This window comes from Elephas maximus, chromosome 4 (assembly GCF_024166365.1).
Source record: "Elephas maximus indicus isolate mEleMax1 chromosome 4, mEleMax1 primary haplotype, whole genome shotgun sequence".
Taxonomy (NCBI): domain Eukaryota; kingdom Metazoa; phylum Chordata; class Mammalia; order Proboscidea; family Elephantidae; genus Elephas; species Elephas maximus.
Window position 1 is genome coordinate 86,411,061 of NC_064822.1, and position 23,553 is coordinate 86,434,613.

Here is a 23,553-nt window from a genome sequence, read left to right on the forward strand (position 1 = left end):
TCTGTTCTGTCCTATAGGGTTGCTATGAATATGGAGCTCTGGTGGCACAGTGGTTAAGAGCCTGGCTGCTAACCAAAAAGTCGGGAGTTTGAATCCATCAGCTGCTCCTTGGAAACCCTATGGGGTAGTTCTATTCTGTCCTGTATTGTTACTCTGAGTCAAAATCAACTCAACAGCAGTGGGTTTTTTTTTTTTTTTAATACCTATATTGCCTCATCGCCACTAATTTAGCTGTCTGTCCATTAAAGTTCTCATCTGTATCTATATGAGTTCAAATTGACAGCAGTTAACCCAATAGCCATTCTAGATGGAAAAGCATAATGAATAGATAATAGAGGCTTGTAGGAGTATTTGATGTAAAGTGCCATCTAGTGGTTCTTGGCAATCATTTCAATTCCGGTGCGCAAGTTAAGTTGTGGAGGTGGATTTTAAATGGTGCCCTTACTCACAGAACAGCAAGGCCTGTTCTAGGCATCCTTCTCAAAAACAGATGGCATGACAGAGCTGCCCTTTCTCTAATCACATTGGTAAATGCCCTGGTTTTAATATGTATCGAACACATAAAATGTAAAGAAGGTTACAAAAGCATATTCAAAGGAGAAGATGGAAAAGATGGCAGTTTGTAAGTATTTAAAGGAATCTTCAGTAAGATGCATTACTATGCTTATGAATTAGTTGTGTTTATAGAAAAGCTAATGCAAATCGTATGAAAGAATTAGGACCTGTTTTTGGATCTCTGGTGGAAATGGAAACTATTTGCTTTGGGAGACTTAATAGTACCTCCTATAGCTAATTTTTTTTTATAGCTAATGCGTTTTTGTGTGATATAACACAAATCCTGGTGTTCATACCAGTCTTCTCCTGAATGTTCTTTTGTTCCCATCCAACTTACCTCTGTATTCTGAGTGCAAATAGTACAATCGATCTTTTAGTGGTGGTGTCCCTACATAAACTTGACAATTGTAGATATTTTTTATTACATGGTGCCTCATTATTCAATTCTGCAAGCTTCCCCTCTACAGATTTAAGGATCCAAGTTTGCTGACTTCTTGGGGATTGCTTCATGCTCTGAATCTAGGTGTTTAGATGCATTTTTTCCTAGCCTCTGTCTACTTCCTTCTCATCCCTTCTATACCCCATATTTTTCTGACCATTCATTATAAAGTGGGAAAGAGATTTTCTGTTGAAAAAGAATCTGTTTCTAACCCATATCCAGAGGCCACCAAGCTAGCCATAGCAGAAGGGTACCTATGGTTGCATTTTTGACTTGTATCTGAAATATATTTATTAACATGCACTCAGTCTGTTCTATTAAAGTATTTCTGGAAAAGATAAAAGGTGATGATGATGGTATCTGGCTATAAGTCAGATCATGTCACTTATTCCTTTTTGACATGTCTCCAGTGGCTTCTCCCCTTACTCAAGAGTAACAAAGCGTGTTATTTCTATCTTAGCACTTACCACGTTCTTACATGCTGTGTTTTTTGCCATGTTTATATTTATATCATTTATGTTCTGTCTCTGCAACTGGACTGTAAACATCATAAATCAGGAATTTTTGCCTTGTTTAAAAACAAAACAGCTCACTCTATTCCTGGTGCCGAGAATAATGCCCGGCATATAGTAGATGATACTCAGTAATTACGTTTGTGATGATGTTTCACAAATGATAAAATCAGATTCACATTTGAGTGAACCGAAGTTGTTTGTTGTGTTAAATTTATTCCTTGGGTGGATAATAACTTGTTGGCTTGTGGTTTCGTTTGCTCCCTGTTTTAATATTTAATGTCTTAAAATGAAGTATCTACAAAATGGCAAATACTTTACACAACTTTTTAAGATTCCGTTTTCATCCAAAAGCAATAACACAACAAGCAAACAAACAAAAAACCCAAGATGTTGATCCAGAGATAATTCTTTTTGGCACCCATTTTTTGTTGTTGTTGCTGTTAAACTTGTTCTATGTCTGTCTAGTCTTCCGTCTTGACTCTTGCCCGTTCAAATTAAGTGTGCTTTTTTTTTTTTTCAAACACACTGTGAGTGAAAGAAGATGGCAAAGGGCAAAAAGTAAACTGGGAAAGAGAAAGCAGGAATGATTGTTTGGTGAAAAATGAGTAGTTTGAGTACATCTGCTGTGGTAACTTTATTTTTAGCACCAAAAGAGAACTTGAACCAGTTTCAAGAATCCAACATGTAGAAAGTCTTATGCTTATAACTTAATGATTTGCTGATAATGGTAGATTTCTCCCATTTTAATATTTCTGAAGTTACAATGTGTTTTATGTTCTAAAAAGTGAGATGTATACAAATTTTAGCTGGGATCTTTTTAAAATTAATAGTGTGACAAAAATTGATGGCATCTTAGAAACGAAGAAAGAGTATCCTAGCAAATTCCCTCTATATGTATATGAGGAAATTGCTAAAATAACAAATAAGGAAGTTCTGGTGTAGAAAAGCTGTAGAATGATGAAGGCGGCAGGATTTTATCTTAGTGGTTACAAATGTAGGCTCTGGAGATAGCAGACCTGAATTTTAATATTGGCTGTGACTCTTAGAAGCCTGTATGATTTTGGGAATGTTTCTTAAGCTCTGTGCTTCAGTTTCCTCATCTATCAAATGGGGTTGATGGTATGTGCCACACAGAATTGTGAGGCTCCTACAAGCTAATATATGTTGAGTGTTTGTCAAAGAGCCTGGCAGATAGCTAATTATAAAGGGAATACTGTGGAAAACATTTAACTGGTTACCTTTCCAGTGGGGGAAGGAAGGGCCCAGTTACAAAGGGGAGTTTTGTTACAAATTCCACACACCTACTTCATTTCTTGTGAGAAAAGGGTACAGAAATGTGGAGAAGCTCCCAATTTTGGAAAAGGACTTGTTAATGATACCAATTACATAATTACGGTTTCATTCGTGTTTAATGATAGCAGACTCTAGAGTCTGTGTACTTAGGCCGATATTAATCTTCTCATCAGTGTAACTGGACATTTCTAGCCAAAACATTCTGATTATTATTTTGCCTAGGCCGAGGAGATCCACAGGTTTCCTGTAGGATGTAGGTTATTCCTTCACTACTAATTTTTGCTGTTTGTTTAATACTTTCATTTTATCAGACGTGGGCAGCCACGAATCAGAATCAACAGCAGTTTTTTTTTTTGAGGGGGCACTGGTGGGAAAGTAAGAGAAAAGAAAATAGTAATACTAGTAGCCTATTACATTGAAAGGCTATTCAGTCTATAAGAATGATTTTGTTTTAATAGCATAGCTATAACTGCAGACTTCTAAAAATGAACAAATTCATTTTAAAATCAGAAGTTTTCTCCTGTGGCAAAAAAAAAAAACAAAACTACTGAACAGGACATATTCATTTAGCTCATTCCAGGCAAGAGTCTCTGTTTTGATTTTGAAATGTTATCATGTGTTAAATGATGGAGAGTTATGTGCTTTATTAAGCTCTAAGTTTAAGAGGGAAAATGGAAAAATATGTCTAGTTGTTTGAGCCAAGTGGATAATTTTGTTTACTTTAGGTCTAATGTGATAAGTTACCCTAGAACATTCTTTTAATGCTTCCCCAATAGATAAAGCTAAGGATTATGACCTTGATCCACATCTGAGAGGGATCAGGTAATGAAATCCCAAAAGTGATTATTTAGCAGTTTTAATTAAGAGGCAATCCCAAAGTTAGCACAAATTACAAAAATACAATTTTCAACTAAGGGAGTAAAAACACTGATAGACATCATGACCTGTGACATATAAAAAAGAAAAAATAGAGTGTAAATGGGGAAAGTAAGCATTCTTGACTGACTTCTGATCTGATAAGTTACCGTAATACATTCGTATCTATTCCTACGTTAAAAAAAAAAGGTAATATTAATTTAAAATGTACATTTTAAAAGGTTTCCGTAAAAATGTGAAAGACTCATGATTTGAAGAGTTCAAACGTGGGTCACGTTTTCTCCAAAGCCTCTGGCTGTTCTCCCCAAGTTGCTGACTCCCTGCCACACCGTCCATTCCAATCCCTCCATCCTCCGGTCCCTGCTGTTCTCTGATTATCTTCTCTTTTCATGTGAGCCTTCAGGGAATGTTGTGTCAGGCCATGGCAAATAAGGTACACCCTCAGATTTCTCCCATATGTGGTCACAACTATCTGAGTTATGCAGTGCCTTACCGAGACATCCTGGCTAAAATTAAAGCAGCTTCCCCCATGACTTCTGGTAAACCACATGAAGCATGTCCACAGGTACAGGAAAACGAATGACCCAGTCAGCTGAATTCCCACTGGAGGGAAGCCAGTGCGGAGTGATAAGAGGTGCAATTTTATTGGAATCCCTGGCCACTGGTATTTTTTAGCACTGAATTGAAAGAGATTTCATTGTTCTTTTTTGAAAATGAGTTAAGAAGGAATATGTGGTAAGAAAAATAGAGACAGAATTTTTTCTTGATCTTACGTTATCTTTCCTAAAGTAGAAGATTGATTCTTTTTCTGTATCTGAATGCCTGAGTAACCTGTCTGTCACATAGTCGTTGTTAGTTACCTTTAAGTCAGCCCCAACTTCCTAGGAACACTGTATACAACAGAACAAAATGTTGCCTGATCTGCCACCATCTTCATGATTACTGGTATGCTTGTGTCCATCATTGAGGTCACTTAGCACTTTCCAATGTAGGAGGCTCATCTTCCAGCACTATACTGTACAGTATTCTGTCACATAGTTGGCTTTCAATAAATAGTGAATAAATGAATGACTGATGGGTGAATGAATGAATATGCTACTAGAATGGAACTGGGGCTTAGCTTTTAGGCGTACTGGGACCTATTTTTTATCCTGTAACTCAGGGGACATTGGGGTATACGAATATTCTGTGACCAGAATAATGTCATAGTCTCAACATAGACCCCTCTCCTCACTGGAGAAGCTTCAGGGAGCACGATGAGATGCATGAGGAGGGGCCGGAGTCCATCTTCCCTGAAAGATCCTTTTAAGAGACTCTAAAGAAATCTAACTCCTTCACCCTGTAATGACTGTGAGTACACAACTGAGGAAGTGCGGTGTATTTGGGATAACCACTGTATCTTGGCAGTTGTTTTTTTGGCAAAAGAATACCCAAATGCTCCAAGGGAAGGTCTTTCAAGATATTTCTAATGAGACTGGCAGATGAAAGCACTTGGCATCTGCTGCTCTAACCAGCATTTCAGCTGTAGTTAAGCTTTTGGAGTATTAAGTCCTGGAGGTTGGCCTACTACTGTGATGGTCCTTACTCCAGAACACCTGCTTTCTCTCCAGTTGGCTGTTTCATTAAGAAGATGCTTTCTGTTTCTTGAAAATAAGCACCGTACAAAAATTAATTAAAAAATAAAACAAACGTTGAGAAAAATAAAACCCTGAAATAAAAGCCATAGGCTTTTTTTGACCACATCTGCAGTTTTAACTGTGAAGGTACAGAATGTATTTATATTCAGGCTTATTCTGAGTTTGATCTTGGTTCACTTTCTGACAGCATTTAATAAAGTAATATCTTTACCAGAAAAGGGCCTTGATTGAATTTCTTGAGTGTGATGAAGTGTGTGTGAGATTTTGTTTTGTTTTTCTTTTCAAGCAGAGGTCATGAGATTTTGAAAAAATAGTGGGCTCTGAAGAGTTTGTCCTTGGGATCTTATTTCCTCTTTTCAGTAGCAATAGAATTTTAGGAGCGAGAAAGGAAGTGGACTGTTTGCAGGATTATTGACTCAGAGTCAAAAGTGCTGTTCAGTACACCAGGGGCACTGATCAGTCAGAGGGGATGCCAGGATGTGGACTGGTGTTACCTACAGCCCAAGGGGAGTCTCACCTGGCTCATTCCATCACGTCGGGTGCGAGGACAGGGGAGCAGAGCATGTGCCTCTGCTTGGTGACTTGATTTTCAACACTGTTGTTATCATATCCTTTCACTCAATTTGGCCTTATTGTAGTGTTCGACCCAGATGAAATGTGACTGATATTCCTGGCTCAAGGGCCCAAGACTTGTCTCCATCTCATCTCCTAATACATTGTCTAGTGGAGAGCAGGCATGCAATAAATGTTTGCATGCAGGTTAGTGATAGAAGGATATGGGAGACCTTACTGTTAGTTATTTCTTTTGGTAGCTAGAGATAAGATTTAATTAAAGGAGCTTTAGTAGACTTAGCCTCACTTTTCCTTTCTTGATACTGCATTTTTAAAAACAGAATCAGGAAATCAAGACTGTGTGACAGTTTTTAAAACTTTTTTTGAAAATAAGTGCATTGGCTGCGTGGAATTGTGTGAGTTGTATGTATTTTTGTATAAATAATGGTATTAGTCCAAATATTTCACATTTCTTGTCCTTACAAAATTGGACTGATTTTCTCTTCCTCATTTTAATTTAGCTACTCACCATTCTAATTTGGAAATACTATATTCAAAATGAACATCTGTGTTTCAGAATGAATGAGTATAATTGTAGGAAATCACTGCTTTTATATATATATAAATATATATATAATTTTTTTTTTTTATTTAGACGGGCCAAAGAGCTCAGGAAAGAAGAACAAAGCAAAGTGAAGGTTGGGGAAAGAGGGCAGACAACTGTAGACTAATGCAGACCAAGAGAACCAAGAAAATCAAAGGAAAACACAACAGGATGCTTTAAATAAAAGTAATGGATGAAAGGAGCTCTGGTGGCACAGTGGTTAAGTACTCAGGTACTAACCAAAATATCGACAGCTCAAACCCACCAGCTGCTCCACAGAAGAAAGACGTGGCAGTCTGCTTTCGAAAAGATTACAGCCTTGGAAATCTTATGGGGCAGCTCTACAATGCCTTATAGGGTTGCTATGAGTCAGAATCAACTCAATGACAATGTGTTTGGTTTGGTTTTAATGCATGAAAGGCTCCTAACCAAAAAAACCAAACCCACTGCCATTGAGTCGATTTCAACTCATAGTGACACTATAGGACAGAGGAGAACTGCCCTGTAGAGTTTCCAAGGAACACCTGGTGGATTCTGACTGCCAGCCTCTTGGTTAGCAGCCATAGTACTTAACCACTAAGCCACGAGGGTTTCCAAAAAGCTCCTACCTACCATTAATTATTAGCTATTGAAACTAAATGATGGATACAGGAGATTTCATTGTACTAGCCTTTCTACTTTTATAAGAGAAAATACTGCCATTTATTACGTCTAGGTATGGATGCATGGGTGATTATCATAATTTTCTTAGTTCTTGCTTGTGCTTTTGTAATATTGGATAGTTAAAAGGAAATTGACTGAAAAGAAGAGCTACCTCTTAGCTGGTGATGGGTAAAGTAGGTGGTACTCTAGCATTATATGTAGCCCCTACCATGGAGTTCAGGCAATTTACATTCCTAGGTGTGGTTCCTGACTAGCTCTAAGGATCCTGTAATTCTATGAAGAATAAGCTTTTTAGACATGTTTCTCCCGTCATGCCAGGGAAATCTGATGAACACCACGAGCTCCTTAATTAAATCCAAGTATATCAGTGTTGGAAACCCTAGTGGTATAGTGGTTAAGAGTTTGGCTGCTAACCAAAAGGTTGGTACTTCAGATCCACCAGGCACTCCTTGTAAACCCTATGGGGCAGTTCTACTCTGCCCTATAGGGTTGCTATGAGTCAGAATTGACTCAACGGCAACGGGTTTGGTTTTTTGGTTTATATCAGTGTTACAGTTGAGCTGTGTCTCCTGCTTTAGCCCTCCGTGATATGCCACACTCCTTCCTCTCTACACATACCGTTAGATGGGTATACAGTAAGTCCTGTACTGCTCAAGTCCCAAGTTGATTCCAGTTTTGAATTAGGCTTTCAGTTGGATTGAGTGTGGTCAATGAAGGGGACTCGTCATAAGCTATAGTTAAAAGGGTTATTTTGAAAGCATCGCTGGGATTTTGAGTAGTTAAGGTAATTTACGGTGATCTTAAATGCTTTGGAAGTCAAAATGACTCAGTAAGAGTTTATGATAAATACATTTCTAATTATGTGGTCAGGGTTTTATAAACATCATGGAAGAGTCTAAAGAAATGTAAGGCTTAGTTTTGCACTGAGGCGCTATTAGGAAGAAGAAACAACCAACTCACATAAACTCACTAGAGAACTACCCATGGCAGAACATGACGGAAGGCTAAATTGTGTGGTACAGACCAGATATGCTTTGGTTGAAACACAGAAGGGAAGCAAGCAGAGGAGGAGAGGAGAATGGCACAGCATAAGAAGGAAGAGGTAAGAACTGGTCATGAGAGATGGTGTCATGGATTGAATTGTGTTCCCCCAAAATATGTGTCAGCTTGGTTAGGTGTAGTGTATGATTGTCCTCCATTTTGTGATTTTCCTGTGTGTTATAAATCATAATCTCTGCCTGTGGCTAAAGAGGATTAGGGTAGGGTGTAAAACCCTTGCTCAGGTCACATCCCGGATCCAATGTAAAGGGAGTTTCCCTGGGGTGTGGCCTGCCCCACCTTTTATCTTACAAGAGATAAAAGGAAAGGGAAGCAAGCAGAGAGTTGGGGAACTCATACCACCAAGAAAGCAGCACCAGGAGCAGAGCGTGTCCTTTGTCCCTGGGGTTCCTGCACAGAGAAGCTCCTAGTCCAGGGGGAGATTGATGACAAGGACTTTCCTCTAGAGCTGACAGAGAGAGAAAGCGTACCCCTGGAGCTGATGCCCTGAATTTGGACTCTTAGCCTACTAGACTGTGAGAGAATAAATTTCTCTTTGTTAAAGCCATCCATCCACTTGTGGTATTTCTGTTATAGAAGCACTAGATGACTAAGACAGATGGATAGGGTTCATATAGGCAGAGATGAGTGGGAGATAAGTACAGTGGTAGGCAGAAAGCCTTGGAGTAGATGTTGGAAAAGAGAATGGAAGAAAATTAATTAAGAGGAAGAAATTGAGAATGATAAGGATAGAGGTGATAATTGTAGGTATCAGGGAAGTAGAAAATAAGGGTCCCAAAGCAGAGGTGGAATGATGAGCTTTTAAGAAGAAATTAAGACCCAATTTCCTTGAGACTGGGGCGAAAGGAAGGAAGAAGTAGGAGGCAGTATATAATATTGTACAGTGCAGAAGAAAGTATATAAGGGAGCTTATGCAAGATGGTCCATTAAGAAGGCTCTGTGATCACTTCCTGAACACGGTGGTAAGAGAGAGGATTGGCTTGAAGAGAAAGGAGCAAGTCTAGAGTTTGACCGTGGTGTACATGCCAGGCTGTAGAGGAAATATGAGTAACAGTCTTGATGAGAACGAAAAGGCCAGGCTAAAATCAAAGGTTCATTTATCTTTCATTCAACCAACACTCATTGAACACCAATCACTGTTCCTTCATTCCTTCATTCATCGCTTTGTTAACACTCACTATGTGACCGATGTAAGGATGAAGGTCCTCACAAAGCATGCAGACTCTCTTGGGAGGAAAATGCGAGTATGTAGCCAAGGGCTAACCTTAGTCTATCCAATGTGATACCTGCTGTAGTGAAGGCTCATCTGGGTGCCATCTGAGTAAACAGTTAATTCAAGGAAGAATTTATGGAGCTACCTCATTTGAGGTGGACTTTAAGGAATGAGGAAAAAAGAGGAAAAGCTGAGAAAGACAGTTCATACAAAGGAATAAAGTTAGTGTGTGAGAGAGCATGCCATGGACGGGGAAGCTCTGAGAGGTAGAACCCAGGAGTGGGAGGAAGAATAGGGGGTCACTATGAGTCGGAATTGACTGCGGCAATAAACGACAACAGGGCATTTGCCTAATGGAATATAGCTCCCTCTAACATTTTTAATGGGGCCCTGGTGGTGCAGTGGTTAAGAGCTTGGCTGCTAACCATGAGGCTGGCAGTTCAAATCCATCAGCCGCTCCTTGGAAGCCCTTATTGGGCAGTTGTACTCTGTCCTATAGGGTTACTATGAGTCAGAATCGACTCGATGGCAATGAGTTTTTGACATTTTTACGCTGAAGGTAACAAAATAGGCAGAAATATAAATAATGTTTGGAGAGAGCAGACCCTCCCTTACCTACTTGAATAAGTTAACATAATGTTTTCAAAGTATGTAACTATTCCACTGGTGGCTCTTAACTTTTGCTTTACGTTCCTATAGTGACTTAGTGTTTAAAAATACTTAACTACCCTTGAGCATGATGTTCTCTTAAAAATATCATCAGTACAGTGTTAAGAAATGTAAGTATGCTCATTATGAGTCATTTTTGAGTACTTGTTTTTGTTTTAGGATAATCTTGGAGAATTGGTTTTGAAACATCTCATTTCCACATCCTATAGAGTAGCTTAGGGAGAAACACAACTTACCACGCTATCATTTCCTCTAGTCAAGTGAAAGACAAGTTTTGCTTCTTATCCTCACTGAGCAGAAAACTTTTCTATCTAATGGAGTATATCTGTTTACAAAGCATTGCTCGTGTGGGGTTTTTTAAAAAGATGTCTGTTTTTAATTAAAATGAGGATTCTAAAGCTGTATGGAGCCAGTCTCAGAACTTACTTAGATTGAGACTGTGCGTTATACATCCTGGCTCTTTTCCAAAAAGCTATCCTCAAGAAGTTATTTAAATTTCCTCTTCTTGGTGGTCCCCAGAGAAGATAATCCTCCAGTTCATTCCATTAGACTCTTTCGCAATACTTATAATTTGATTCTGGGCACTTCAGTTAACAACGTGAACGGAATTATGCTGTGATAATTATACAGGCATGTTGTCAAGCAGCTGATGTTAAAAATTTCATCTGCTGAAAATACATATTGCACACTTACTGAATTAGCTTCTACTTTTTTTGTGGCCTCTTGGGAAATGTATCCAGGGAACTTGTATCTAAATTATACAAAGAAACATCCTGAAATTTTCTTTTTCATTAAGCTGCATATTTTTTTTTTTCCTCCTAACACATAACTTTCATTATTCCCAGAATTGATACTGGAAACTGCATTAACTGGAAAGGTAAAACAATAATACCAGTTAATTCTGAATAATAATAATAATAGATGTCACATCAGATGTGCCCTGTGGAGTAAGAACGTACATTTGTATTTTTTCTGGTTCTATGTCTGAAGGTGTTATTTGCTTTTTCAGCTGAACTCTGGACGGCCACATTTAACTATTTTGGACTCCAGCCGGCTTTTATTTTTGTTGTATTTGAATGAGGAGTCAGGAAATTCTATTAGGATTACATATTACATGGTTATGAACTACTTAAAAAACAAGAGACAAAGCACATATACTACTGTATTTCAAAATGTTGTTTTTATGTTTTCTGCTGTCTCTGGGCCTCTTCATGTATCTTCTTAATGACGTGCATATATAGGACAACTGAGAAAAAATCTACACTTCTTTCCTATTTTATACTTCCTTTGAGCCCTGGTGGCACAGTGGTTAAGAGCTCGGATGCTAACCAAAAGGTCAGTAGTTCGAATCCACCAGTTGTTCCTTGGAAACCCTATGAGGCAGCTCTACTCTGTCCTGTAGGGTCACCATGAGTCAGAATTCAGTTGATTGCAACGGGTTTTACACCATGCATAACCAATCAGTTGCTTTCAAGTTGACTCAGACTCATGGCAACCCAGTGTGTGTCAGAGTAGCACTGTGCTCCATGGAGTTTTCAGTGGCTCAGTTTTTGGACGTAGATTACAAAAAAACAAACCCATTGCCATCTAGCCGATTACAACTCATAGCGACCCTATAGGACAGAGTAGAACTAAAACTGCCCCGTAGGGTTTCCAAGGAGTGGCTGGTGGATTCGAACTGCTGACCTTTTGGTTAATGGTCAAGCTTTTTAACCACTGCATCTAAGGCACCTCTGGATGGACATGAACCTCCAACCTTTCAGATAGCAGCCAGCGCTTTAAACATTTGCACCACCGAGGGGCTCCATACCATGCATAAATATACCCAAATCTGACAAAAGAGAGGCGAGAAGGAGGGAGGGAAGAGTGAGCATCTGTATATGTAGAGCACTGGGTCAGATGTTGTCAAGGTTGCAAGACAATACCAGTTTACAGGCTGCCCAGGTGCTTAAGATAACCTTATATAAACAAGTAAACTCACAAGAAGTTAATGAATTCAAGACTGAAAGTGATAAAATGCTGAGAAGCATAGCCAGTCAGTGCTACCAGGGGAAGTCATTGTGGACTGAAGTATTAAGGCTTTTGGGGGAAGAGATAAAGGCTTCAAAGGCTCAAGGCTTGAAAGAGGTAGGGAAGCTTGTCCTGTGACAAGCCTTGTCCTGCTGTCTCCCATTTAAAGGCAGGCACTGAGAGTTCTGCATGTGGAACTTTGAGGAGGAGAGGAGGGATAAGGACGGGGCAGGTCATCTCTCCCTCCTCCTCCACCCTCCCTGCTCCCCCCCCTCCTCCAGCCTGAAGTAGTGGTGGTGAGCACTTGAGGAAAATAGGAGCATTGCACCCCGGCCATATACTTGCATATCTTTGCATGTGCATCTACTGTTAGTGAAGAGTATCAGAGCCACTGTTCCTTTTGGGTTATTATTTTCTGCTTCATAAAAAATTGTTTAGTTTGTTGAAAATGTTCCTAAATGTCTTATCTGCCTGTCTTATTATTTTGAGGTAAGTGAACCAAGTTGCATTCTCATATTTCCTACTAATGGCAGTGACTGCTGTGTTCAGTTCAGCTTCCTTGGATTCAAACCATATGCAATTATCATTTATTCTTAGTACATCAGTTTTAAAGAGGGTTAACCTTATGCACGTTATTTTCTTTTTCAGACAAATGGACACCTACCTGGTAATGGAGATGTGTATCAAGAAAGGCTAGCACGTTTAGAAAATGATAAAGAATCCCTTGTTCTTCAGGCAAGTGACGTTCAAATTTTTATTTTTCCTACTGACATAATTACAAGGACTTTATTTTAAATAGGAATGGCAAATTCTGGGGCTTACAGAAACCAGACTGCTAACAGAATAAGTGCAGCAGGCCATCTGTAGACAATAGGGAATGCTGGGGACTGTGGCCGAATGATCATATGCACACTTAGTCTAGAGGGAGCAGCCCCCAATCAGCCTCAGTTTTTCAAGGGCTATTTTGAATACAGGTATAATGGCATCTGATCTGATTTTCTAATATTTGAAACTTTCTAATATTAGAAAATCAGGTTTTTATAAAAATACATACATTTTTTAAAATTTTTCAATTTTTCAAATGATACCATGGGCCAAAGAGAACACTACTGTGAATGAAACCCTGCTTATGGGCTGAGTTTGAAGGTCTGTTTTTAAATTTTTGACAAATATTTTTATTTTGATATTTTGAGATATATGAACTAAATTATAGCTAGTAGACTGGTGATCTTTTTGGGGAAAACATAATAATCTTCAGTAAATATCAAGGATAAAGAACTAACCCAACGGCTTCTCATGGGCTACTAGGGTGTTATGAGTTACACCTTTGCACAGATTCTTATAAACAACATGCTCTTAAAAGATCTCATGGGATTTGAATTCCCTGGGTTTCTTTCTTTATTTTTCTTGAAGCTTCAAATTTGAACCCAGAAAAACTACACAGTTGCCATCAAGTCGATTTTGACTCATAGCAACCCCAGAGGACAGAGTAGAACTGCCCCACAGGGTTTCTAAGGAGTGGCTGGTGGATTTGAACTGCTGACTTTTTGGTTAGCAGCCAAATGCTTCCACTGCACCACCAGGGCTCCTCAAATTTGAATAGTCCTTGACAATTTTCATTTCAAGCATTAACTTCATTTCCTCTCTTAACTTGCCCACCCTCCCAAAAAAGGTAGTTTGTGTAAACACTGAAAAGGAGTTCTTTAGATGAAAAAGCAACATATAAATAAGAATGTGAAGGGCTGCTGCCTTCTCAATAATTGTCACATTTTTGTCCTTACAACCAAATAAGTGACTAGATTATTCCAATTTTTGTTCTATTTAAAGAAATAAAGTATGCAGTGGGACTCAAAATGCCTTCTAACTCACTGCAGGATTCTGTTCTAAATGTAGGTAAGTGTGTTAACAGACCAGGTAGAGGCTCAGGGAGAGAAGATTCGAGACTTGGAGTTTTGTCTTGAAGAGCACAGAGAGAAGCTGAATGCCACAGAAGAAATGCTGCAGCAGGTATGTACATGAGCAGGCACCGAGTGGGATTTTCCTGCTGAACTATTGAAGATGCTACGTTTGTATGTTGTGTTAGCTCTGACAGAGTGGTAAATTTCATGATTCACTTAGACTGGCACCTTTTAAGTGGAAATCTAGAGTGGCAGTGTCTCAAAACACATACATACAACATCAAGTGTTTATGTAATTAGAACATGGAATAAAATATTAATAGGGGTATGAGTGATTTAATTTTTTTCTTTGTTTTCGTATGGTTTTCTTTCCATCACAAGCACATGTATTTTGTATTTACGAAAAAAAGATAATTACCATATATGACTTTTTTATTGGGAAAAAACTCTTAATGCATATGCATATACACGTACAGGTACATATGGTACTCATATATGAGAAACGTTACAATGTCGTGAAGAAGGCTGGCTGGCACAAGTAGTTCCCGATCAGCTGCTAACCTAAAGGTTGGTGGTTGGAACCCACTCTGTAGCTCTGCAGAAGAAAGGCCTGGTAGACTGCTTCCATAAAGATTATAGCCAAGAAAACCCTGTGGAGCAGTTCTACTCTGCAGCACATGGAGTCGCCATGAGTCAGGGACCAACTTGACAGCAGCTAACAACAATAATGATAAGAGTACAAACTAGAGTGAGACTGCCTAGGTTTGAATCCCTGCTTGGCCATTTACTTGCCGTGTGAGTTTTGGTAAGTTCTTAATAACTCTGTGTTCTTTAGCTTCCTCATATGTTTAATAGGACTACCTTGTAAGATTCTTGTGAGAATAGAACCACTTAATATATGCCAGAACAGTGCCTGGCACATAGCAAACATAGTACCATCATTATCATCATCAATATTTTCATTACTGGGTCTCAGGATTTACAGGGTTTATATATGTATGTTTATCTATGTAGCATATGTCTCCTCTAATAAACAGATGTGTTTAGTTCTGCTCAAATGAGGGTAGCTAAAGTTAATATTTTTGTTAAAGTATGTATATTTAGTAATTATGCAGTTCGAATCTGCCAGGCGCTCCTTGGGAACTCTATGGGGCAGTTCTACTCTGTCCTGTAGGGTCGCTATGAGTCGTAATCGACTTGACGGCATTGAGTTTTTGAGTTTATACTCTACCCACTACTTGATAGTTGCTTACTTTGCAGTCATAAATCAGACAAATCCACATGTGACTGGTTATAATGAAACTTTTGATTGTATCTCTTAAATTCTCAACAGGAGCTTTTGAGCAGGACATCTTTAGAAACTCAGAAGTTGGACCTGATGGCTGAAATATCTAACTTGAAGTTAAAACTTACTGCTGTAGAGAAGGACAGATTGGATTATGAAGATAAGTTCAGAGACACTGAGGTAAGTGATACCATCTTTCTCTTTCTCAGACACACACACACATTCCTAGAGCAAAGTTGAAATTCCTTGGAGGTGTGAAGGGATGGCAGTTACTTAATATATACCGACATCTGTGCTTCTTTTTAATAAACTTTAGTTATATTGACTTATCACCTAAATGTTAATGGCAGTTTTTATTTTGAGACTTTTGATATGAAATATTAATCATTTCATTAACCATTAGAAATACTTTTGACTTTGTTGTTATTGTTAGGTGCCATCAAGTGAATTCCGACTCATAGCAACCCGGCGTACAACAGAACAAAACACTGCCCAGTCCTGTACTGTCCTCTCAGTCCTTGCTATGCTTGAGCCCATTGTTGCTGCCGCCGTGTCAGTCTGCCTCATTGAGGGTCTTACTCTTTTTCACTGACCCTCTACTTAACCAAGAATGATGTCCTTCTCCAGGGATTGATCCCTCCTGATAACATGTTCAAAGTATGTGAGATGCAGTCTCACCATCCTTGCTTCTAAAGAGCGTTCTGGTTGTACGTCTTCCAAGACAGACTTGTTCATTTTTTTGGTGGTCCATGGTCTATTCAATATTCTTCACCAATGCCACAATTCAAAGGCATCAATCCTTCTTCTGTCCTCCTTATTCATTGTCCAGCTTTCACATGCATATAAGGCAATTGAAAACATCATGGTTTGGGTCAGGCATACCTTAGTCTTCAAAAGACATCTTTGCTTTTTAACACTTTAAAGAGGTCTTTTTCAGCAGATTTGCCCAATGCAATGCATCTTTTGATTTCTCGACTGCTTCTTCAATGGGTGTTGATTGTGGATCCAAGTACAATGAAATCCTTGATAACTTCAGTCTTTTCTCTGTTTATCGTGATGTTGCTTATTGGTCCAGTTGTAAGGATTTTTGTTTTTTTTTTATATGTTGAGGTGTAATCTGTACTGGAGGCTGGATACTGATGACGTGTTTGGTCTTCATCAATAAGTGCTTCAGGTCCTCTTTGCTTTTGACTTCAGGATATTTGAAACTACTATCTATCTCTCTGTCCATCCACTTAACTATTTATCCATCTATATCTATCCATCTATCCATGCTGGTTTTCCTAATTTTATAAATAATAAGCTTAAAGGCATTGTTTTACAAATAGGTATTATTTAGGTACACTGATATTTGCTGTATAATAAGTGGGCATTTGTTATAGGTATAGAGAATATGCTTACGTTATCTAATCGTAAAATCACAGTGCTTTTTTAGAGGTCATTTAATTTGGCCTTCTGCCTTGGGGCTATTACAAAACTTTATCATTACAAATAAACAAGACTCACTATACTTTTATGAAATTCAGGATAGATTCTGCAACTTGAAATACTATTTTTAGTGGCTAAATAAGCTTTATTGTTTGCTCTCTCTATTTTATTGTTAATCCAAGTCTTCTACTTTGTTGTTTTGTTAGTGTAGGGGGAGAGACTATCCATTTGAAATCTAATCATTTGAAATGAAATATAAAGAGCTACAGAAATTCCTGGAAACCCTGGTGGTGTAGTTGTTAAGGGCTACGGCTGCTAACCAAAAGGCCGGCAGTTCGAATCTACCAGGCGCTCCTTGGAAACCCAATGGGGCAGTTCTACCCTGTCGTTTAGGGTCGCTATGACTTAGAACCGACCTGGCAGCACCTAACAACAACAACAACAACAACAACAGAAATTCCCTCACTTCGGAGGCCTCCTGCCCTCCTTTTCTCTATTTTGTTTTCTCAAGTGGGGCTGTATGGAGAAGTGTCATACTGAGTCAGAAAATGAGTAGCAAGAAGGAGATGGAGGAGGAAATCATTTACTTATTTTTCACCTCTGTCTTCATTTCAGAAACCCTGGTGGTGTAGTGATTGAATGCTATGGCTGCTAACCAAAACGTCAGCAGGTTGAATCCAAGGTGCTCCTTGGAAACCCTGTGGGGCGCTTCTGCTCTGTTCTGTAGGGTTGCTATGAGCTGTAATTGACCTGATGGCAATGGGTTTGGGTTTTTTTTTTTTATCTTCATTTCAAACATTTATTGCATGCCAACTATATGCCATCATAATACCAAGTATTTTACATATATTATCCATTGTATGCAAGCTCGTATGGATTTGAAGATAATGACATTTATCTACCTGCTGTTTTCAAAAGTAAATTTTCTGTCAAAGATCTGACTACAGTAGAAAGTCTTGGTATATGTCTTGCTTTCTTAGTAGCAAAAGGAAATCTCTAACTTGGTTCAGGTTTTAAACTTAAAGCTGTTTGCCAGTGATCTATATGAATCATGTTTCTCATTGAATTGGGATTGGGGCTTTCAAAATAGTATTTAGAAAGTTACCCATTTTCTTTAAAATTCTTGTCTTTGTGCTTTCTTTCATGGTGTGTTCCAGTATTTTCCTCTTTCCCCTCCTATCATTCCCTAACCGCACGGTTGCTATAAATATAATAACAGAACTCAGTCAACAGGTGGAAATCACGGCAGTGGAGCTAGTTCTGCTGCTGGGAAAGAAGTTACAGTGTACGGGGATCAAGAAGTGGCCTTCTACATCATATATGCAAAGTTCAGGGGAAGTCTTAATGTGCACGACAGCTCTTAGTTTAATTTGGGTATAACATGTTAACCAAACATTAGGATTAAATTGCACTAAATGTTTTATGATTTTTTTTTAAGACCTCAGAACAGTATTTTTGTCCCTTCAGCTTTTTATATACCAAAAGCCAAATGCGTTGTCATCAATTCCAACTCATAGCAACCCTATATGACAGAGCGGAACTGCCCCATAGGGTTTCCAAAGCTGTAATGTTTGTGGAAGCTGACTGCCACATCTTTCTCCCTTGGAGCAGCTGGTGGATTCAAACCACTGACCTTTTGATTAGCAGCCGAGCGCTTAACCATTGTGACACCGAGCCTTCTTAGATTTTGTATACAATTTTTTTTAACAAGTCCTTTCTTACTTCACTCGTGTGTTTTCAGTTACATGCAAAATTATCTTATAGTCAAACTTCCAGTAAACTCAGTCTCTGATAATTTTGTAATAAATATTCAACACTGTTGGTAAAGGGTAATATACACCTACCCAGACTATAGGATTTTAAATAAACTTGGTGATGTTATATGTGTAAATAATTAAAACCTAATTGAATATGCTTATTTTTCCCTTAATGAAAGGAAATAAAGTGCCTGGCTATTTCAGGAACCTAGAATCCTTTAACTTTGTCTTAGAATTTGAGATCATTTGGATAGTAATTTCTAAGAAAATATTGGAGTGAGGGAGAAGTACAGATATTTCCTAAAGATTGTGGGAGAAAGTCTTTAAACATTGGAAGATTCAGGATTGCCTGTCCTAGGAATTGCTATGGGAAGGTGGTTGGCATCACTCAATAGTGCCCCCTTCTGGTCAAGAGCACAGACATAAAAAACTGAGTTACTATAGAAGCCCAGAGAGTTCTGACAGGAAAAAGGAAAAGGGAACAGGGATTTTCTTTTTAAAAAGGACTGTATTTTTGCTGAGAAGTAGTTGAAATAACTTGTATTCTGTTTGTAAAAGTTTCACTTTAAGGGGGCTATTTCCAAATTCTCCAGCTTGAGTTATGATGGGAACTTACTATCTCTTTCAGGTTGGAGATTTAGATTCCTATAGAAAGTGTTGTCACAAAAGATAATTGGTAGTTGTTTTTGGCTTTTTTTTTTTTTTGATAGAAAAATGATCCTGTTTTATAATTTCATTTTCTTCATTGTTTCTTCTTCTCTGCAAATTTGCCACTATTTCTAAAGGAAGTGGTAAAATACAGTAATACCAAGTAGTAATTCAAAGTTGTTTCCTAACAATGAGAAAGTGAGAAGTGTGTATAAATGACAGGATTGATAAAGGAAGATCACTGAGGACTCGTAGTGTGCAAGAATAATTAGTTTAAATGAATGGGAGAAGCTGGGACTTTTTCTTTGAACTTGAATTGGAGTCACAACTAAATGTTATTGAATGATGTCAAAGAGCTCTCTGCCTCATACGTAAAAAGGAGAAATAGGTTTACTCTGTTTGAAACATTGTATGATTATTAATAAGTAATTGTTATATAATAATGCTAAGTAAGAATTAATATTTTTCTCATTTTACAAGAGACCACAATTGAAATTTGTATGGATTTTCTGGGAAGTGTATTCATCTGGGGAAGCATATCCCTTTTCCTAGCCTTTGTTTGCTTACATCATCACACTTGGCAATTTCTAGTTAACTAAGTTTTATTTCTTATAAAACTTTTTTTTTTTCCATGACATTCTCACTTAAGTCTGTTCTGTAATCTATGAATTTGTCTTGTAAAGCAGAAAAGCATAAACACATTAACCATTGAAGGGGCCTTCATGGCTTGTGGTAAAAGAAGTCATCTTCACAGAGTACTTGAGCTTCTCTTTTGGAGAAGTTGGTATTGTTTAGCATTATAATTTCGTTTTTCTACTCTGAGCTCTAGACAAAAAATATGCCACTATTTCTCAAAATATTTAATCAAATTTAATCAGCAAATTAATTTTTTTAAGTGGTGATAGAAAAGTCTAGTTACACTGTATTATAAAGATATTAAGAATGCTTTTATTTTTGTCTTCCAAATATAAAATTGTATTGTCATATTGAATATGTGTTTGTAAACTACAGAGCCCTCATCCACTTCAAGGTGAGAACACCTGATTGCAGGGACTTTAATTTCATTCCCTTCTCCCAGATTAGGTTGAACAATCTGTGTTTTTGTAGGTAGAGGAAGAAATTATATTAAAAAAAATTTTTTTTAATAGTCATACAGCACTGAAGAAGCAATAAAAATAACTGCCTTTATTAAAGAAAATTTCTGTGGTTTATTTTAAAAGATAGAATTCATGTAGTCCTTTTTAGTCTACAAATGTCTGACAAATGAAAGAAGTGATCAGCTACTTTTCTTCATAAAAATTATAGTCACTTTTTCTTTTTCATTAGTCCATCACTGTGGAACAGAGGCATTGGGAATTTAAAGCAGTATTTTTAAATGGAGAGATGCTTAGACTAACAAGGAGATATGTTTATTTCCATTTATTTGATCTGATTAATGCAACCTTAGCCCTAGAAGCCGTTTACTTTCTAAGATTTCCAAGCTGCTGTGGGTGGTGCAAATGGTTAAAGATGCTAACTGAAAGGTTGGAGGCTCGAATTCACCCAGAGGTTCTTCAGAAGAAAGGCCTGGCAGTCTACTTCCAAAGAATCAGCCATTGAAAAGTCTGTGGAACACAGTTCTACTCTGACACACCTGGGATGGCCATGGGTCAGAATTCACTTGACGGCAACTGGCTTATCCGTTTTCCTAGTGTGTTCCCTTGTTTTCCTTTTGGACAGGGGCTCATGCAGGAAATCAATGATCTGAGGCTGAGAGTCAGCGAAATGGACAGTGAAAGACTTCAGTATGAAAAAAAGCTTAAATCAACCAAAGTAAGTTTTCTCATGGATGAAAATTTCTAAACAAATGTCTTCACCACTTGTCTATGATCAGTAATATATATGAAATCTATTTTCTACTTTTTTAATATGATAACGAACATATTGTACAAGTGGATGAAGTGTTTCCCCAAGCTGGAAACCTCCTTGAACATTAATGCTACAGTTCTGAATAAAAACCAGGGCCTAACTAATCTGACGGAGCATAACCTGTCATTTCTCTGAGTTATCTAACCTCTTTTATAAACTAAAACTATTTTCTTCGTTATGTAGCTTATCTTTTTCTACCTGTAGTTTTCTTTATCTCTTCTGTCTCTCTACCAGTCTTTAATGGCCAAACTTTCTAGCATGAAAATCAAGGTGGGTCAGATGCAGTATGAAAAGCAGCGGATGGAACAAAAATGGGAGTCACTGAAGGTGTAGTAGACCCTGGGTGATGGGGCTCATGGCCTGTTGCTCTCTACCTTGTGTTGTTTTGCTGTGATGGTGTTTTCCGTAGCATGGGCATTCATTTTGTATGTGTGTCACCTGTTTCTTCAAAATGTGTTTAAAGCTGGTTATAGGGACAGTGTGATCCCTACTATTTTCAGAAATGTGTGGAATAATCAGTGAAAAATAATAAACAGGTAAAATAAAAGTATTAGTTTACAAATTAAATCTAACTATCTTAGACAACAGGAGACCAAGCATGGTGAAATAATTGTAAAAGTTCACCTATGAAAGAATTCTGTTTTCTATCAACAGTAGAGAGTGCTTTCTTCCTTCAGGACTTTCTTGAAGGTAAATGTGTACAGCAGTTAACTCTATCATGCAGGGAACAGAAGTCACTGCTTAGAGGCAGCCCAGTTCAGAGAACACAGCTGTACTTCCTGCCAATGCTAGTGCAAATGTCTTGTACTTGGTGTCCACTCCTACCTGAAAGTAAATGAAAATTATAAGGCCAGCTTTCTAGCTTCATTGGAGAGCTACATCTTCTCATGCTGCTAAAAGTGATAAATAGCTTTAGAGACTCTGAAAATAAAATGAGCTGTTGAATATAAACCTGCGTTTATTAGACTTGCATAGCTCCATTTTTTTTTCTTTTTTGTATTACAACCTACATAGCTTAAATTTGCAAAAGCTAGGTAGAAATTCTTTGCCAAAATGAAACTGAATAATTAAACATTAGTAAATAGATAAAACATTGGGCTTAGAGTCTTTAACAGTTACATGGTTAAAAAAAGATGACATAGAGCTTAAATATCTGTTTTCTAAATTTTTTTTTTTCCATTGTTAGAAGAGAGTTTGTTCTTTATTGTTGTAACTAGAGTAAATTATTTAGTCCCATGATTTGGCTAAAGTTGTTGCTGGCTTGCTAACTCACCCACTAATTAAGCTCTGTGCTTGCCCAGGGAGCATGAGCACCATCTTGAAATGCTCAAACAAGTGTTAACATAGACTCCAATTTGCATTTTATTTTACTTTTATGACACCGAACATCTAATTTGATTATCTTCCTTCATTATCTTGGCCAGGTTTTCCATTTAACATAATATTCAAACCTTAGAGCTGTCTTACTCCCAATTACACTTTACGAGGTTTTTCTTTTTTTTTATTTGTCACAAATAAATTTGTAAGAACTGTTTCATAATTATTATAAGTTGGACTTTTATTGTCTTGCTTATCATTACCACTGTCTGATTTCTGGAGTGTGTCTAAATTCTTGTAGATTTTGTTTCATTCTTCGAAAACTAATTATTGATTTAAACGAGCTTATATGCTCTCTGAAAATTCCTTTTTAGACATAAAGTACTATTTTCAAGTGATTTTATAATTTGTAGGATGAATTGGCATCTCTGAAAGAACAACTGGCAGAGAAGGAATCTGAAGTAAAAAGGCTCCAAGAAAAATTGGTTTGCAAGATGAAAGGAGAAGGGATCGAAATTCTTGATAGAGGTAAGCGTATTTATTTCACGTTTGCTGCCTTATTTTGCTAAAATCCTTGGAGATCTATCAGATAATCTGATGTTAATCAATGTGCAATGTTAACATCAAAGAAAGGGAAGGGTAACAGAAGCCATCTAGGCCCAGGTCCACGGGGAATCCTCTGAGACTATTTACTGTGATTGAGAATCCATTAACTTCCCTGTCAGCAGCCGAGGAAGGACAAGTCTGTACTTTTTTGGGTGTCCATTTTAGAGTACTGAATTTTAACTTTTCGTCGTTAGAGTGTGCCTGTCCTAATGGCAATACAAGGAGTGTCAAAAAGAGCTATAAAAATCACTACTGTGCCCCAAGATTGTTTCCCTCTGAACTGAACTTGAGACAATACAAAATAAGAAATTCGGAAACCTATCCTGTGGCATAGTGGTTAAGTGCTATGGCTGTTAACCAAGAGGTTTGCAGTTTGAATCCTCCAGGCACTCCTTGGAAACTCTTCGGGGCAGTTCTACTCTGTCCTGTAGGGTCGCTATGAGTCAGAATTGACCCGATGGCAGTGGGTTGGAGTGGGTTATCCTATCCTTATGAGAGAACTCTCATAGTGTACATGGCTTTCTATCTTTGGAAAATCAATAAAAATTTCTTACCATAGATTGAGCCCTCAACCTTTTAGAAAACAAAAAGAGACTACGTTTTCGGAAAAATGTATGAATG

The 23,553-nt window shown here is 37.9% G+C and overlaps 1 protein-coding gene across 11 annotated transcripts in view; it reads left to right on the top strand.

Annotated features, from left to right (window-relative positions):
- The window catches only part of PPFIBP1 (PPFIA binding protein 1), a 210,613-nt gene that overhangs the window by 146,581 nt on the left and 40,479 nt on the right, over positions 1-23,553 (top strand). For 9 of the 11 annotated variants that reach the window (XM_049882696.1, XM_049882697.1, XM_049882698.1 and 6 more), the window contains 5 exons: positions 12,734-12,820; positions 13,979-14,092; positions 15,317-15,448; positions 20,821-20,913; positions 22,740-22,854. In XM_049882696.1, coding sequence (XP_049738653.1) covers positions 12,734-12,820; positions 13,979-14,092; positions 15,317-15,448; positions 20,821-20,913; positions 22,740-22,854 — 541 coding nt within the window. Of the gene's footprint in view, positions 1-12,733; positions 12,821-13,978; positions 14,093-15,316; positions 15,449-20,820; positions 20,914-21,243; positions 21,337-22,739; positions 22,855-23,553 lie in introns of all 11 variants that reach the window. The other 2 variants (XM_049882703.1, XM_049882702.1) reach the window with 2 other exon arrangements.